This window comes from Zingiber officinale, chromosome 7A (genome assembly GCF_018446385.1).
Source record: "Zingiber officinale cultivar Zhangliang chromosome 7A, Zo_v1.1, whole genome shotgun sequence".
NCBI lineage: Eukaryota > Viridiplantae > Streptophyta > Magnoliopsida > Zingiberales > Zingiberaceae > Zingiber > Zingiber officinale.
Window position 1 is genome coordinate 112,237,746 of NC_055998.1, and position 18,947 is coordinate 112,256,692.

An 18,947-nucleotide genomic window follows, 5' to 3' on the forward strand; every position below is an offset into this window, starting at 1 on the left:
CCGCTGGGGGATATTGGTATGATTGCAGGAGGTCTAATCGATGGATACTCTAATTGAGAAAGAAAGTCACACGCTCGTCGGCTAAAAATTCACACAGTCGGTTGTAGCTAGGAACATGCACAAGGGTTCGAGATTAATTTCGGGCTTGAGGATTTGGAAGGGGTGGAAATACCTCATGTCGATGCTTTAATTATTAAAGCTATTATAGCCAATTATAACATATACAATATGTTTGTTTACACAGACAGCTTGGTCAATATTATTTACATGAAGGCGTTTGAGTAGATATAGATAGAATAAATGAGCTCTAACCCATGATGGTACCTTTGTACAGATTCACGGGCAATGAGGTTCAGCCGCTCGGTCAGATTAACCTGGTCATATCCTTTGGGGAGAAGCTCCTAATGAGAATGTGGCAATCGACCTTCATGGTGGTAGATGTGCCCTCAGCATACAATATAATTTTGGATTGGTTGGCCTTATATGAGTTCTAGGTGGTTAACGCCAAGAAAGCAGAAGTTAGGTGGTTGACCTTCATGGTCACTTAATAACTCTATGTTTCGCGGAGTCATCTTACAAATGATCACCGAATAATAACTATATGTTTCGCAGAGCAATCTCATGAGACACGCCTTGCAATAACTCTATGTTCCGTGGAGTAACCTTATAAAGGATCACCAAGAAATAGTGCTAAGAGTGCACAGGACAATAATATGAAGATTCGAATAACAATATGGTCAAGCCAGACCTTCATCTTCTAGATCTTGATTGACAACAGATGACAAAAAAAAAATCGAATAGAGGGAGATACAAGGCATTTCCTTTGGGCTATTCCTATCTTATGTGGCAACTGATGATTAGGAGACAAGTGCCAGAGGTTAGAGGTGGTTTTCTTGATTCCTTTTTCATAATACATCATAATTAGCGAATAGTGGTCGAACATTAGTTGTCAGATATGGTCTTTTTAGAACCCCCTTCACTCTACTTGGCAATCAGGAATTGGGCACACAATAATAAATCATCAGAACTACGTCCTCATTGACTTAGGCAGGAAGAAGTGGAAAGATACGAAGACGGGTTAAGTGGAGATTCCATTTCTACAGTTATATAAATATTTCGGATGGTAACTCTTAGGTATGATGGTATTTTTTTTCTAACCAGCAGAAGCAACTCTTTTTTTTTCAAGTCATTTTTCTTCCTTTATTGCTTTCTCTCCTTATATTTAGATCGATTACTGACTTAAACATCGAAAAGATGGCACCGGAGGAGCCAACCCAACTCTAACTTGTGTTCTCATCTCATATCCATTTGTTCATACGACATAAGAAGACATGCGGAGAAGGAAGAGCCCGAGCAAATAGAAAATAGAGCTATCGGGTAGTAATTAAATTTATTTTTTATTTACTAAAATTTAAAACGATTTTAATTCTATTTTAAAAATAGATCCTTGAAATCTGTGCTCTTATAGTGAGCTCTCGGACGAGATTATCTCGCCGTGAATAAGGTCCGACCCACGACCTCACCGTGAGGTGCGGGTGAGGTCCGACCTCGTGATCTTATTGTGAACTCGCCACTAAGGTGCTCGTGAGTCGCAACCTCATAGCGACTTTGCTACGAAAATGTTTTGCTTTCCTTTCCCTTCTCATTTACTTTGTTCTTTTCTTCATCCACACCTTCGAGTATATAACAAGGCCTCTCTAAATTTATAATTTTGGATCCATCCTTAAGCTTGCAGGATTCAATAATTCTATTTGTGATTGCCATCTTAACTATGCCCCAGAGCGGGACTGGTTCTATTCTAGCTTAATCAAGATATCAAGATGTAGTAAACTGTCTTTGAAAAACCCAAAAATTAGGGGAATCCAATCAACAAAAGACATGTAAGATAACAAAGTACCCAAACGATCTTGCGGCTCAGATTCCCGGATTACCGTTCCGCCACGTTTGCTACGAAGATCTCTCCCCGTCAAAGCCCTAGCCAATGAGGGAAGATATACAAATGGCACAAGATAAGTTGAAATCAGGTGGCCTTGGGCTTTAAAACGATGCCCCAATTCCAATTCCAATTCCAAACGCAGCAGAAGCCTTTGCTTTGATCGAGCACCTCTCCTCCATCAATCAACTGCTAGCTTAAATGGCTTCAACCATGGCTCTCTCCTCCCCCTCCTTCGTTGGCAAGCCAGTCAAGCTCGCCCCCTCACTCTCCGACGGCCTTGGTGGCGGTGGCCGGTTCACCATGCGGAAGACCGGTGGCAGACCCAAGCCAGCAGTGTCAGGGAGCCCCTGGTACGGCGCCGACCGTGTCAAGTATCTAGGTCCCTTATCCGGCGAGCCCCCGTCCTACCTCACCGGTGAATTCCCTGGCGACTACGGGTGGGACACCGCCGGCCTCTCTGCTGACCCCGAGACGTTCGCCAAGAACCGAGAGCTGGAGGTGATCCACTGCCGGTGGGCCATGCTTGGCGCGCTGGGCTGCGTCTTCCCGGAGCTCCTTGTTGGTTCCGGTAAATTCCGGAGTATGCAAACTGATCGTTGAGGCTAGTGTTCGACACTATCTCCGTAAACGATATTGCTCCGCTACGGTGCTTAACGGATTGTTGCAATTCGTTCCCAAGATACAACGACGACAATCGTCTCGGAATCGTAGCACTCCAACTTCCGAGACCAGCGAACCTTCTCGTAGGCTTCTTGGACTCTTGAATGCACAAGATGAGTGAGTGAATACTTGAGGAAGAGAAGATTAAGTTGAGTGATATGATTCCAATCTGGAGGGTTCTATTTATACAGAAGGAAGAGGCTTTAGGGAGGGGTGTGACCTTTGGGTGGATTAATCTGGGCCGTCCGGACTGAAGAGTTATAACCCTTCACATAGCCCATTTAATCTCATCCATCAGATCTAAGAGTTGTGACCCTCAGATCTATCAGCCATCGGATCTGGATCCATTGATCCGATGCTTCAGATCATGTCTCATCCCAAGCCGTCAGATCGTGACTCATTGTGATCCAATGCTCTAGATCGCATCACAAGCGATCCACCATACTTCTTTGATCAACGTTGATCAATGGCTGCCATCCGTTCGCCCAACCAACTGTCCAGTCATCTCCCTTTGCCCACGAGGATGCCACATAGGCACTGCCATGTCAGGTACTAGCCTGACACGTCACCCGAGTGCCATGTAGGCACTGCAATGTCACCTGGAGCATAAATTTAAGCTCCTCAAAGTGCGCCTACAAAGCGCCCATTGCGCACGTGCGCACGTGACGGGTGGCGGGCTCACAGGTGCGAGCACCTGCTCGCCCCTGAGCAGAGAGTACCTGGTACTTTTCTGAGTTAACTCCAATAACTCAACATCATTAATAAGTAAGGAATGCACATCGGAAATTTCCGATGTGGGACTATTCTCCCTTGCATTTCCTTAATGAATAACCAACGTTATTTTGGGCCGACTTTGAACATTAATTTCTCATTCACCCTTAATCGGTTTTGAGCAAATTAATAGTCTAAATCTATCTACGCGAAACGTAGATTTCAATTTTGAAGTCAATTACGACTTTCAACAATTGATGGCTTCTGATTTTTCCTCCTCAAAATCGTATTGGTCCATTTAGGCCCCAATATCCAACAATCCCCCACATGAATGGAAATTAATGTAATGCGTGTATGCATGCTGACACTTTACAAGAGTCCAATCGATAAGTCATTGCATCGGGAGAGGTAGCTTGTGGCTTTGAACCTTCCGTAGTGGAATGCTATCGAGTATACTAGGCTGCGCAGTGAACGTGATGTCTTGAACTGCTCAGCTGTTTGTGTATACTAAGACAATAACACCCACACAGAGACCTATCTCACCTACTTTAGGTTCTCATGGTTGGTTCCGTTTTGGCCATGGACACCATCTTGGATTCATGAGTGTTTCATTGAAGCGACCTGTCTTCACACTCACATAGGTGACACTTCTATCAAGAGTATCCTACCATACTCCACCTTATAAGGTATAGAAGTCACTAAAAGCATAAGCTTAACCTCACTACATGAGGTAGGACAACACAAATTCATCCTAGGATTGGGATAGAGATAAACTATCTCCTGTGCTGAACCACAACTTCTGAAACTTTGTTGTCCCATTGAACCAAGATCTTGGGATCTCCAGTCAACAAGGTTGGGTTTTCCACTTCAGTCGTTTTCAGTTGTAGATTTTTTAATCCCATTCCTCTTGATGAGCAGTATACTTGATCTCGACTCAACCCTTTCGTAAGAGGATCTGCCAAATTATCTTTGGACTTAACATAGTCGATTGCAATCACTCCATTCGAGATCAACTGCCTAATGATATTATGTCTACGACGTATATGTCTTGACTTCCCATTATACATACTACTCTGTGCCCTTCCAATCGCCGATTGACTATCACAGGTTTCTCCAGCTCGGAATATCTTCCAAGAAGTTCCGCACCATTCAACTTCCTCATTGCTTTGTCTAGTGCTATAAACTCGGATTCCATAGTTGACCGAGCAATGCACGTCTGCTTAGTGGATTTCAAGATACTGCTCCCCACCGATCGTGAATACATATCCACTAGTGGATTTGGAGTCTTTGTATCCGATATCCAATTAGCATCACAATATCCCTCCAACACAGCGGGATATTTTCCATAATGTAATCCATAGTTCATAGTATATTTCAAATATCTAAGAACTCGCATCAATGCCTTCCAATGGGCGTCGTTTGGATTACTGGTGAAACGACTCAGCTTGTTGACCGTACAGGCAATATCCGGACGTGTGCAGTTTGTAAGATACATCAAACTGCCTATTATCCGAGAGTATTCCAACTGCGATATAGTCTCACCATGGTTTTTCGCTAAGTGTTGACTTAGATCCATAGGTGTTTTTACAGTAGAAAGATCGTACGCATTGAATCTTTTCAATACTGATTCTACATAATGGGATTGTGTTAGAACTATCCCCTCTGATGTCCTGAGAATTTTAATTCCCAATATAACATCTGCTTGACCCATATCTTTCATATCGAAATTTTTGGTCAACATTTTCTTTGTAGTCATGATTACATCATGATTACTGCCCATTATTACCATGTCGTCTATGTACAGACAGACGATTATATAGCCTTTGGGTGTGTCTTTGACATAAATGCATTTGTCACATTCATTTATTCTGAATTCGTTTGACAGCATTACTTTGTCAAATTTTTCGTGCCATTGTTTAGGCGCTTGCTTAAGTCCGTATAACGACTTAACAAGTCGACACACCTTTTTCTCATTTCTTGGAGCTATGAACCCTTCGGGTTGCTCCATATAAATTTCTTCTTCCAACTCACCATTTAAGAACGTAGTCTTAACATCCATTTGATGTATTTCAAGGTCATACAGTGCTGCAATGGCTATTAGCACTCGTATGGACGTAATCCTTGTCACTGGTGAGTAGGTGTCGAAGTAATTAAGGCCTTCCTCTTGCTTGTACCCTTTGGCTACAAGTCTGGCCTTATACTTGTCAATTGATCCATCAGCTTTATACTTGCGTTTTAGTATCCACTTACAACCTAATGGTTTATTACCAGAAGGAAGGTCTACTAATTCCCAAGTATGATTATTCATGATAGACTCAATCTCACTATTGACAGCTTCTTTCCACATTGGAGCATCGGGACTAGAGAGAGCCTCACTTAATGTTCTTGGTTCCATTTCTGACATGAAAGTCATGTAATCTGGCCCGAACGATTTCTCAACTCTAGCCCGTTTGCTACGACGTGGCTCTTTGTTTTGATCGTCAATAGTTCTTTTATAACAGCTAAGTTCGGTAACGACATTCTCGTTTGAACTTCCGTTGTTATCATTTTCAACATTTCCCTTCTTATTTGGGAATACGTTTTCAAAGAATATTGCATTCCGAGATTCTATGGTTGTTCCCACATGAATATCAGGAATGTCTGATTTGTGAACTAGGAAACGATATGCACTACTATTATGGGCATATCCGACAAATACCGCATCGAACGTTTTAGGTCCGATCTTTACTTGCTTTGGTTTAGGTACTTTGACCTTTGCCAAGCACCCCACACTTTCAGGTATTTGTACGATGGCTCATGGCCTTTCCATAGTTCATAAGGAGTTTTATCACTTTTCTTATGAGGGATTTTGTTGAGAATGTGATTTGCCGATAATATTGCTTCCCCCCACAAGTTTTGAGGTAAGCTTGAATTTATCAACAAGGCATTCATCATCTCTTTTAGTGTCCGATTTTTACGTTCGGCAACACCGTTCGATTGAGGTGAGTAAGGTGCCGTTGTTTGATGAATAATGCCAGATTCTGAACAAAATTCATTAAACGGTGCACCATATTCTCCACCTCTATCGCTACGAATTATTTTAATTCGTTTGTCAAGTTGATTTTCAACTTCTGTTTTATAAGTTCTAAATGCCTCTAGGGCTTCGTCTTTACTTCTTAAAAGAAAGACATAACAGAACTTTGTGTAGTCATCGATAAAAGTAATAAAATACTTTTTACCTCCTCTAGTTTGCACAAATTTCAAATCGCATAGATCACTATGTATTAACTCTAGAGGAGTCGTTGACCTTTCCACCGAATGAAAAGGTAGTTTCGTCATTTTTGCTTCCACGCACACTTCACATTTGTGTGTTCCGTCAACATTGACGTTTGGTAATAAATTTAATTTGACGAAACGTTTAAGAGTATTATTATGCACATGTCCAAGTCGATCATGCCACAAATTAAAACACTCAACAACATAGCTGGAAGCATTTATTTTATTACCATCAATATTTCGGAGTACAGGCATTACAACCATTTTGAATAGACCCTTTTCTAGGTACCCCTTTCCTACGAAGATATTATTCTTCGTAAGTACAAAGTTGTCTGACTGGAACACTAGCCTAAATCCGGCCTTAACTAGTGCCGCTCCAGAAACTAGGTTCTTACTGATGTCGGGAACATGGAGTACATTAATGAGTGTTAGCTCCTTTCCGGACGTCATCTTCAGAACAACTTTTCCGAGTCCGACAATTGGCGACGTCGTGGAATTACCCATATAGAGCTTCCTGCCATTTATCGGAGTATACTTGGAGAACATCGCCTTATCGGAACAGATATGACGAGTTGCTCCAGTATCAATGAACCACTGCTTCGGGTTGGTATCCACCAAGTTGGCTTCAAATACAACCGCAGTGAGATCCAAGTCCTCAAGAGAGGTTGCGACGTGGTTCGCAGCATCCTTTGGCCCCTTGGTTGGCTTTTTCGGGCGTCTGCAGTCCTTGGACAGGTGTCCTGCCTTTCCACAGTTGTAGCAGGATCCCTTGAACTTCTTCGCTTGTGCCTTCTTCTTGAACTGTTTCGGCTTTTTAGCGTTCGGCTCGACCAGGTTGGACATATCGTCTATAGTCCGCTTGGTTCCTCTGCAGTCGGATAACTTTCGATTATCCTCCTCTATTCGTAGCCTCAGGATCAGGTCTTGCAGTCCTATCTCCTTTTGCTTGTGCTTTAGGTAATTCTTGAAATCCTTCCATGACGGAGGAAGCTTCTCAATTACCGCAGCAACTGCGAATGACTCGTTCAGCTTCATTCATTCGGCGTCCAGATCATGCAGTATTAATTACATATCTTGGACTTGAGATGAGACGCTCTTTGAGTCCACCATCTTGAAATCCAGAAACCGGCCGACGATGAATTTCTTCAGTCCGGCATTTTCGGTCTTGTATTTCTTCTCAAGCGATTCCCACAAAGATTTCGCTGTCTCCAATGAACAATACACGTTATACAACGTGTTGTCCAAGGCGTTGAGAATGTAGTTGCGACACAGAAAATCTCCGTGCGTCCACGTATCGCAAGCAACCTTGCTACCGTCCGTAGCGACTGGCGGGTCTTCACGCAAAAATCGTACAAGGTTTAGCGTTGTTAAGTAGAACAGCATCTTCTGCTGCCATCTTTTGAAGTCGGCTCCGGTGAATTTCTCCGGCTTTTCTCCGTGCGGAATGGATGTCGGAACGACGGTCGGAACGGCCGTCGGAACAGCGGTCGGAATGGCGGTTGGAACGTCGTTGGTAGCCATATCAGTTTGTACGGAATATCGGGTAGATTCTAGAGTATGCAAACTGATCGTCGAGGCTAGTGTTCGACACTATCTCCGTAAACGATATTGCTCCGCTACGGTGCTTAACGGATTGTTGCAATTCGTTCCCAAGATACAACGACGACAATCGTCTCAGAATCGTAGCACTTCGACTTTCGAGACCAGCGAACCTTCTCGTAGGCTTCTTGGACTCTTGAATGCACAAGATGAGTGAGTGAATACTTGAGGAAGAGAAGATTAAGTTGAGTGATATGATTCCAATCTGGAGGGTTCTATTTATACAGAAGGAAGAGGCTTTAGGGAGGGGTGTGACCTTTGGGTGGATTAATCTGGGTCGTCCGGACTGAAGAGTTATAACCCTTCACATAGCCCCTTTAATCTCATCCATCAGATCTAAGAGTTGTGACCCTCAGATCTATCAGCCATCGGATCTGGATCCATTGATCCGATGCTTCAGATCATGTCTCATCCCAAGCCGTCAGATCGTGACTCATTGTGATCCAATGCTCTAGATCGCATCACAAGCGATCCACCATACTTCTTTGATCAACGGCTGCCATCCGTTCGCCCAACCAACTGTCCAGTCATCTCCCTTTGCCCACGAGGATGCCACATAGGCACTGCCATGTCAGGTACTAGCCTGACACGTCATCCGAGTGCCATGTAGGCACTGCAATGTCACCTGGAGCATAAATTTAAGCTCCTCAAAGTGCGCCTACAAAGCGCCCATTGCGCACGTGCGCACGTGGCGGGTGGCGGGCTCACAGGTGCGAGCACCTGCTCGCCCCTGAGCAGAGAGTACCTGGTACTTTTCTGAGTTAACTCCAATAACTCAACATCATTAATAAGTAAGGAATGCACATCGGAAATTTCCGATATGGGACTATTCTCCCTTGCATTTCCTTAATGAATAACCAACGTTATTTTGGGCCGACTTTGAACATTAATTTCTCATTCACCCTTAATCGGTTTTGAGCAAATTAATAGTCTAAATCTATCTACGCGAAACGTAGATTTCAATTTTGAAGTCAATTACGACTTTCAACAATTGATGGCTTCCGATTTTTCCTCCTCAAAATCGTATTGGTCCATTTAGGCCCCAATATCCAACACTCCTCTCTCGCAACGGCGTCAAGTTCGGCGAGGCGGTTTGGTTCAAGGCCGGGTCGCAGATCTTCTCCGAGGGCGGACTCGATTACCTCGGCAACCCCAGCCTGATACACGCTCAAAGCATCCTGGCCATATGGGCGTCCCAAGTGGTGCTGATGGGCGCCGTGGAGGGGTACCGTGTGGCCGGTGGCCCCCTGGGGGAGGTGGTCGACCCGCTCTATCCCGGAGGGAGCTTCGACCCTCTGGGTCTCGCCGACGATCCTGAGGCCTTCGCGGAGCTGAAGGTGAAGGAGATCAAGAACGGGCGGCTGGCCATGTTTTCCATGTTCGGCTTCTTCGTGCAAGCCATCGTCACCGGAAAGGGGCCGCTGGAGAACCTCGCCGACCACCTGGCCGACCCGGTTAACAACAATGCATGGGCCTACGCCACCTACTTTGTTCCCGGCAAATGAAAACGCCCTGTTGAGATTGTAAACGCAGATGTACATTAATGTGCCAATTTGAATGGGAATTTGTGAGCGACTTAATTGAAGTTTGTAATTTAATCTGTTTTTGTAATTTACGTTTGACTATCCACGTGAGTTGTCCTATTTTATATTAAATTTTGTATAGTATTATTTAAAAATATTTACATGAGTTATCCTATGTATTTTTTAAACTTATATTTATTATCAAACATAGAATAATAAAATAAATATAGACTCCCATTAGATAAATTCTTCTTCCATAAGGACTCATATATCTACAACATATGCATGAAATACTTTAGGCACTAAATCTTTGATGAGCGGATCGACCAACATGGAATCTGTGTTTATGTGCTCTACCATGATATTTTCTTTAACCTCTAGAAACTTAATGTCGATTGATGTGTTTAAACTTCGGTGAACTGCAATTGTTCTTGATATAAACTTCTACAGTTTTATTATCACAGTAGATCCTTAGTGGTCTATCAATATCATCAATGATCTGCAATGTTGTGATGAAGTTCCGTAGCCAAATCCCATAATTGCATGTTTCATATCATGCTATTAACTCTGTCTTCATAGTAGAAATGATTACTAGTATCTGTTTGATGCTCTTCTAAAATATAACCCCTCTAGTAAATATGAAAATATAACCTGAAGTAGATCTCCTGCTATCCAAGATCCAACAAAATTAGAGTCTAAATAGCCAATTACCTCCAGGTGATATGACCTCCGATACGTAAGCATATATATATTTTTAAATTTTTTGCAAATAACGTATCACTCTCTTAACCATTTTAAGTGCGACAATCCTAGGTTCCTAATATATCTGTCTAATATCCCCACTATAAATGCTATATCTGGTCGAGTACAAACTTATGCATATACGGACTTTCCACTGTTGACACATATAGAAATTGTTCTATCTCTTTTATTTCAAGTTCAAGCTATGAATATTGTTGCAAGCTGAACTTGTCACTTCTTGACGCAGGTGTGTCACCAAGTGTATACTTTTGCATGTTATACTTTATAAGCACCTTTTCAATATAAGTTTGTTGTAAAAATCCAGAATGTCTCTTGAATGATTATGACATATTTGTATGCTTAAAACAAAAGATGTTTCACTAAGATTTTTTATTTTAAGATAGAAATAACTTGGTTTTATGCAGCAGACCCTTATTGTTAATTGCAAGCAATATATCGTCCATGTACATATCACGTATAATAAATTTACTTCCACTGAACTTGACATATATGCACTGATCAACGAGGTTCTCTTTAAAACCATATGAGGTAACTGTTGGAGCAATCTAGGTGCCCTAAGTTTTGATGTTTGAGCAAAGGTTTAAGTTAGGTTTATTGTTGTACTTGATATGTATTGTGAGTGTGCAGGATACAGGTACAACAAGGAAAGTCCAAGTGTGATCTTGGCAAAAGAGGAAAGTCCAAGGATGAGTCTTGGCGGTGTAAGTCCAAGTATGTAGTCTTGGCAACGTAAGTCCAAGTGTGACTTGACAATGGATGAAGTCCCGGAGGTGAGGAGCCTCTTGGCAAAGGAAGACCCGATAATAATGACAAGGCCGATGGAAGTTCTAGAAGGCAAGACGTGAAGGATGGGGAGGCATCCGAGGGACGCAAGGCTGATGAAGGAGGCTAGAAGGTTAGGTCTAGGTTGGTCGGGCGAGAACGAGTGCTGAGTGAATGTACTCGAGGTAAAATCCTAGAATTAGGGTTTACTGTAGAGTTACTGTAGCGTTACTGTAGCAGTCGACTGGTGACTGTAGCAGTCGACTGGTGCACTGTAGAGAGCCGTTGGGCTGACACCAGTCGACTGGTGCAAGGACCAGTCAGTGGTAACGGGCAAATCAGCTTACTGATTTGTTCCAAGCTCTATAAGAAGGTGCTTGGGATGGCCGGCCAAGGTGACGAAATTAGACTTGGTTAAAGCCTAATTAGTAGTCACCAAAGTGCTCAAGGATCTCTTGTGTCCAAGTGTTCTTGGTTGAAGTTGTGGTGAGGTTTCTCCACCCACAAGGAGCGGTTTGAGCTAGCCGGAGTTTCCGGGGACTAATCCACCGACGGATTGAGGGATCGTCCACCTTACGGACAACCGTGGAGTAGGAGCATCATCTCCGAACCACGTTACATCGACGTGCATTGGTTTGCTTGTTCTTTTCTTTATCTTTAGCTTTCGTATTCGTAATTTGTATTGTATTATTCCGCTTGCGCACTAACGAATACGTAGGAAGTCATCGATTTGGGTGAGACGCTATTCACCCCCCCTCTAGCGGCCACTGATCCTCCAACAATTGGTATCAGAGCGAGGTCGCTCTTCTACAGACTAACCGCCAAGAGAGCAAGAAGCTAGAGGAAGAGGAAGATGGAGTCCGAAGGACCGCTCGGATGGGATATCCGAATTCCACCTCCGTATGACAAAGAAGACTTCAATTATTGGAGGAAGCGGTTGGAGACATGGTTCCAAATGGATTGGAATCAATGGGTTGTCTTGAGTGACCCATTTGAAGCTCCTACGGACAAGAAGGGTAAACGCCTCCGACCTCGGCATTGGACCGAAGAGCAACGAGAGCAATCGGAGGCGGACAAGGAGGTAACGAGAATTTTGCATAATTTACTACCTTCTAATATCATTGTGAGTGTAGGTGAATGCACAAGTGCATGTGATCTTTGGAAAAAGATCATTGCCTATCATGAAGACCCGTCACAATTCCAAGGAGTAGAGGAGTCCAAGGAGAAGGGTTCATTGGTCCAAGAAGAGAATGACCAATCCGATGTTGACATAAGGTCAACATCCGAGGAGGAGAAGGAAGATGAGGAGGTATCATCCACATATTTAAGGGAGGAAGAAGTGGAATCATCGACATCTTCAAGTGAAGAGGAAGAAAAGCAATCCAAGGAAGAGGAGATCTTGGAAGCTCAACCCTCCACCTCAACTACCAAGAAGAGCACAAAGGACCATATCAAATGCTTTGAGTGTGGTAAGATGGGGCACTATAAGAGTAGGTGTCCTTCACTCAAGAAGGTAAAAGAGGTAAATCCTAAACTCACTAAAGTTAATTTAGAAACTAATGTGAGTTGTAGGAAGAAGAAGGAGGAGGAGAAGAAGCACATTAGGTGCTTTACATGTGGTGAGTGGGGTCACTACCACACAAAGTGCCCAAGGAGAGGAGAGCTCAAGAAATTGGTGCACTTGAAGAAGTGGGAGAAGAAGAGAGCTCAAGAAATTGGTGCACTTGAAGAAGTGGGAGAAGAAGAGAGCTTCAAGGGTAAGGGAGGTAAACCCTAACTTAAATGCTAGTTCAAATTTAAATCGTTATAATGCTATTTATCATGAAAATAGAATGCATGATAAATCTAAGGATAAATATATCCCTCCTCATGCTAGATTTATCACACCTAAGGCTAGGAAAGTAAATAACAATTTAGGCAATAACTCTAAGGATTATAGATATATGCCTAGATATAGAAATACTCATAGGGGTCAAGAAAAATCCAAGTCTATGGATTCAATGACGGAAAACCAAGTCTTGAGGTCAAGACTTGATAATTTAGAAAGAACCCTAGCAAGAATGGAAAATATTCTTAGGGGTCAAAATGAGCATAACTTAGGAAAAGCTAGACAAGAGTCATCCAATGGCTATATAGGTTTGGGATACAAACCTAAAGCCAAGAAGGATGTGACTTCCTTTCATAGAGTTCCATATAGTTATGAGACCAACCCTAGGTTTAGTGGTCAAGCTAAAAGTACAAGGGAAGTTGTCCCTAAGAGTACTTTTGCAAACACCAATGTGACTAAGACTTCTAAGAAGTCTAATAATGTCACAAAGAAGGTCACAAGGGAGGTCATCCCTAGAGTTGACTTAGTAAAGGTGACTAAGGCTCCAAAAAGGCTAAACAAAGTCACAAATAAGGTTACAAGGGGAGTTAGCCCTAGAAGTGACCTAGTGGAAGTGACCAAGGTTTCTAAGAAGCCTAGAAAGGTCCTTAGGAAGGTATCTATGGAAGTCATCCCTAGTGAGTACCTAGAGCATCCAAGGAGCACCAATAGGTTTTGGGTTCCTAGGAGCATATTCTCTACACCCTAGATAGGTTAGAGAGTGTCAACTCCAATTGGAAAGGTAGTTAACCCAACCTTTGTAAAGTTGACACTTGAGAGCATTTTCAAGGTTATTGTTAACCTTTGAAAAAGAAAAAAGTTATTGGGTTACTCTTTGAAAGAGTAATATATGTGTCAAAATTTGAGGAGTTAAATATAATTTAAATTGACACACTAGAGAGAAGCAAAAGTAATGCCAAATTTGGAATTCGACATTTTCTTATGGAATTAAGGAAAATGCAAACCTTAATCCAAATTATCACTCTTGGAAAGAGTAACATGTGTCAAATCTTAAGGAATTATGTTTGAATTAAATTGGCACAATGTGAAAAACATAAGAAATACCAAATTGGGGGTTTGGTATCTTCTTAGGGTAATTAAAGGAAAATCTAGGTCCTAATGTAAGATGTTTACTCTTTGGAAGAGTAAAATGTGTCAAACTTTGAGGTTTTGAACTTAATTTAAATTGACACATTTAGAAAAGGATAAGAAATGCCAAGTTGGAGTTTTGACATTTTCTTAGAAGGTTAAAAGCGAATCTAAGTTTTAATTTGATTTCATTTACTCTTGGAAAGAGTAAAATGTGTCATACTTTGAGGAATTTGTTTAACTTAAAATGACACAAATTTAAAAAGAAATTAAAGAAATGTCAAGTTAGGGTTTGATATTTTCTTGATAAAATTAGGCAATCTAGGGTTAAATTTTGAGTTAGCTAGGGTTAAGAATACTTAGATAGGTAATCTAGGTAAATTTTATTTATGCTAACTTGCCATGATTGTTTGCCCATCATATGTCATGACATCATATTTAGCATTCACATTTTATTATGAAAAATATAAAAATACCATGTCATGTCATACATACATCATGTAGCTATAACATGCTTTGCTTTTGAAAATTGTTTATTTTGATGTATGTCATTAATCATCATGCAATATGTCAATTTCCTTGTGATTAAGGACAAAAGGCATTTATTATGTATGGAAGTGTTCCAACAAGAGGGATCATATCAAGTGACATCCTAGATGGATGATCATGATTTTTACAATGCTTAGATAGAGATGCATGATCCCTTAGTTTAGGGCAAGACCAAATATACATCTCACAAAGAACTATAAGGTGACTTGTATGTGTTTTAATACACGTTAGATACAAGTGAGATGTTAAGATGGTGAACAAAACTCAAGATGTTGATCTAGTGCATCTTGTTGAGTTTTAGGTTCATCAAAACACATAGTTATGTGTCTTCCAATCATTGGGAAAGCTAATGTACAAGTCATGTGCATTGAGCCCAAAGAACGTGGTTGGATATTTGTTTTGAAAATGATTTCAAAATACTTTTGAAAAACCTTTGTGAAGACTATCTTTTGATAGTAATCATCATTGAAAAGTTAGACACAAATTAGGAGAAAACATTGAAGTTTTCAAGAGTTTTCAAATTTGTGTCAATATTTGAAAATAGAAAGTATTTTCATAGAAAATTATTTTTCCCTGATAAAGTATACCCTAAATAATGTCTACATGAGTTTTCATGATGAAAACAAGTATGGATTGGTTAAGAAAAACTAGAGTGAAGTTTCGGTTGAAGTTTAGTTTCATTATTGAACTTTGAACCTCAAAACTTTGAGTTTTGGTTTTCCTAATTATTTAGGAACCCCAAGTCATTATTGGTGCAATGATGGAAGTTTGACCATATTTTTAGGGGGAGTTACGCTTTGGAAGCATAAAAATCTTTTCCAAGACCAAAAGGAGGTCAAGTGTTAAGGTAGCACATGACATTGGTATGAGAGGTGTTACCAAGGACAAAGGAGAGTCATCCAAGGCCAATAAGAAGGAATATGCTAGGATAGCATATAATTATAGTAAGGATGAGGTGTCCAAGATTAAGGACAAGAAGAAATTAATCAAAGACAAGGTGTCTACGGTTAAGAAGGTGAGTTTAGTAGGCCAAGTGTCACCCGAGGTGCATCGAAGTGACCTAGACATAGTGGATGAGTCACCAAGAGAGGTGACTAAGGTTAAGATTCCTAAGGATAGGAAGAGATTTTGGGACCCATGATAGATGGATTATCAAATGTGCCAAGTGGTTAAGATACAAACTTAAGTCTCTAACCTAGTGGGTTGACACAATTGGGATGTGTTTCATGCATGAAAATATGACATTGGGGGGTCATATTGCATAAAAATTAGTTTTTGATGTATAGATGTCATATAAACCTATGCTAGGGAAGTATTGTGATTTAGTATGGGCAGATACATCAAGAGGAAGCCAAAACTAGGACTTTAGGTCAATGTTCAATTGAACTATTTAGCTAGTTTTGAATTTTATGTCAATCTTGGGATCTGTGATAAATATATTTTTATATATATTTTTCCCAAGTAGACAAGGGTACAATAGACCTCTCCACAAAATTTGGAGATTTTTGGAGGTCTAGGGAATTTCTGGTGCATTTATGAAGTTGGCCTGAAAAGGCTGATTTTTGCAGAAATAGGGTGCCAGTCGACTGGTGCAGATACCAGTCGACTGGTAATAGTGTTTTTGAGCACAGAATATTTCTGTAATCTCATTTTGTCGATACCAGTCGACTGGTGCCGATACCAGTCGACTGGTAACAGTAGATTTCGACCACAGAATGCTTCTGTAAGGTTCTGTCGAAGGGGGCAGTCGACTGGTACCTAGTTCAGTCGACTGATACCAACCTAAAAGTGTTTTTCAACGTTGTTCTTGACCGTGTCAACTCGTTTAAATGTATGAGATCCATGGGGGATAAATACATGAGTTTAGGGTCAATTTGGATGATATGTTTTCAACAATTGGGATATTGTTGGAGCTCTTTTTGATGTATGGAAAAGGGGGAGAAGTCTAGGTTTAAGTGGGAAACCTATACACTTTTGCAAGAAATCCTAACTCGAGGGAGAGCTTAGGTGAAGGGGGAGCGATTGTTTAGGCAAAGGGGGAGAAGTTTACCTTTGCGGGAAATCCTAGCTCAAGGGGGAGCTTAGGTGAAGGGGGAGCCTAGGGATTTAGGTTCCATTATTTATGCATGAGTTGATTTGCATATTTATTTGCATATGTATTGCATTTATGTTTCCCTAACTTAAACAGGTTGCCAAACATCAAAAAGGGGGAGATTGTTGGAGCAATCTAGGTGCCCTAAGTTTTGATGTTTGGGCAAAGATTTAAGTTAGGTTTATTGTTGTATTTGATATGCATTGTGAGTGTGCAGGATACAGGTACAACAAGGAAAGTCCAAGTGTGATCTTGGCAAAGGAGGAAAGTCCAAGGATGAGTATTGGCGGTGTAAGTCCAAGTATGTAGTCTTGGCAACGTAAGTCCAAGTGTGACTTGGCAATGGATGAAGTCCCGGAGGTGAGGAGCCTCTTGGCAAAGGAAGACCCGATAATAATGACAAGGCCGATGGAAGTTCTAGAAGGCAAGACGTGAAGGATGGGGAGACATCCGAGGGACGCAAGGCTGATGAAGGAGGCTAGAAGGCTAGGTCTAGGTTGGTCGGGCGAGAACGAGTGCTGAGTGAATGTACTCGAGGTAAAATCCTAGAATTAGGGTTTACTGTAGCGTTACTGTAGCAGTCGACTGGTGACTGTAGCAGTCGACTGGTGCACTGTAGAGAGCCGTTGGGCTGACACCAGTCGACTGGTGCAAGGACCAGTCAGTGGTAACGGGCAAATCAGCTTACTGATTTGTTCCAAGCTCTATAAGAAGGTGCTTGGGATGGCCGGCCAAGGTGACGAAATTAGACTTGGTTTAAGCCTAATTAGTAGTCACCAAAGTGCTCAAGGATCTCTTGTGTCCAAGTGTTCTTGGTTGAAGTTGTGGTGAGGTTTCTCCACCCATAAGGAGCGGTTTGAGATAGCCGGAGTTTCCGGGGACTAATCCACCGACGGATTGAGGGATCGTCCACCTTACGGACAACCGTGGAGTAGGAGCATCATCTCCGAACCACGTTACATCAACGTGCATTGGTTTGCTTGTTCTTTTCTTTATCTTTAGCTTTCGTATTCGTAATTTGTATTGTATTATTCCGCTTGCGCACTAACGAATACGTAGGAAGCCATCGATTTGGGTGAGACGCTATTCACCCCCCCCCCCTCTAGCGGCCACCGATCCTCCAACATTAACCACTTGATCAAATTTTTGGTACCATTGACGGGACACTTGTTTTAAACCATAAATGGACTTTTTGAATGAATATATTAGGTGCTTTGAGTCCTTAGACTCAAAGTTTTCTAGTTGCACCATATATATAGACTGCTCTATGTCTCTATTGAGGAATGCAGTCTTTACATCTATTTGATGTAGCTCTAAATCATAAAGAGCTATAAGTGTTATGATTACTCTAAGGGAGTCTTTCATCGACATAGGTGAGAAAGTATCCTTGTAATGAATATCTTCCTTCTGAGTGAATCCCTTGGCAACAAGATGAGTCATATATTTTTCGATATTGCCCCTTGAATCCTGCTTGGTTTTAAATATCCATTTGCAACTAACGGGGTTCAAACCTTCAAGCAATTCGGTAAGTTGCCAAAAGTCATTTTCTGTTATAGACTTTAACTCTTCTTGTATGATATTAATCCATCTTTCAGAGTTAGACCATTTTTTGACTTCTTGGAAAGATATAGGATTACTTTCCAATCCTATGTCAAAAGCATACTCTTGGAGATAAACATAATCATGAGAATTTGCAGTTCTCTATTCCCTTGTGGATCACTTTAAAGACACTAGTGTTTAAGATGGTTGAGGTACTTATCAATATGAGGTAATACCTCAATTTCAGTGGCAAACTTCTCCAATTGCATTAGAGATGTCATGAGAATATTTTAGTTCACTACACTCTGGATGAGCAATATCCATAATGTTCGGTATGGTAATCATAACATTACTGATCGCACTAGTAGTGACCACAGAAGTATCACCAATATTTTTCTCAAAGATATTTTTCTGATTTTATCACTCCCACTATCCTCAATGAATTTAGTATTTTTCGTTTCAAAGAAGGATCTCTTAGAGTTATCATAAAATTTATGCCCCCTTGATTTCTTAGAGTTGCGTACAAAATTATAGCTAACTATTCTTGAATCCAGTTTCTTTTTATTATGCCTATAAGGCCTAGCCTTAGCTGGACAACCGTAG

The 18,947-nt window shown here is 41.4% G+C and overlaps 1 protein-coding gene across 1 annotated transcript; it reads left to right on the forward strand.

The window, feature by feature from the left end:
* The first annotated feature begins 2,119 nt into the window (after positions 1-2,119).
* On the forward strand, positions 2,120-9,754 carry LOC122002034 (chlorophyll a-b binding protein of LHCII type 1-like). The gene is made up of 2 exons (XM_042557061.1): positions 2,120-2,491; positions 9,220-9,754. The coding sequence occupies exons 1-2, from the start codon at positions 2,135-2,137 to the stop codon at positions 9,664-9,666; spliced, it is 804 nt and encodes a 267-aa protein (XP_042412995.1). The 5' UTR covers positions 2,120-2,134; the 3' UTR covers positions 9,667-9,754.
* Positions 9,755-18,947: the final 9,193 nt, after the last annotated feature.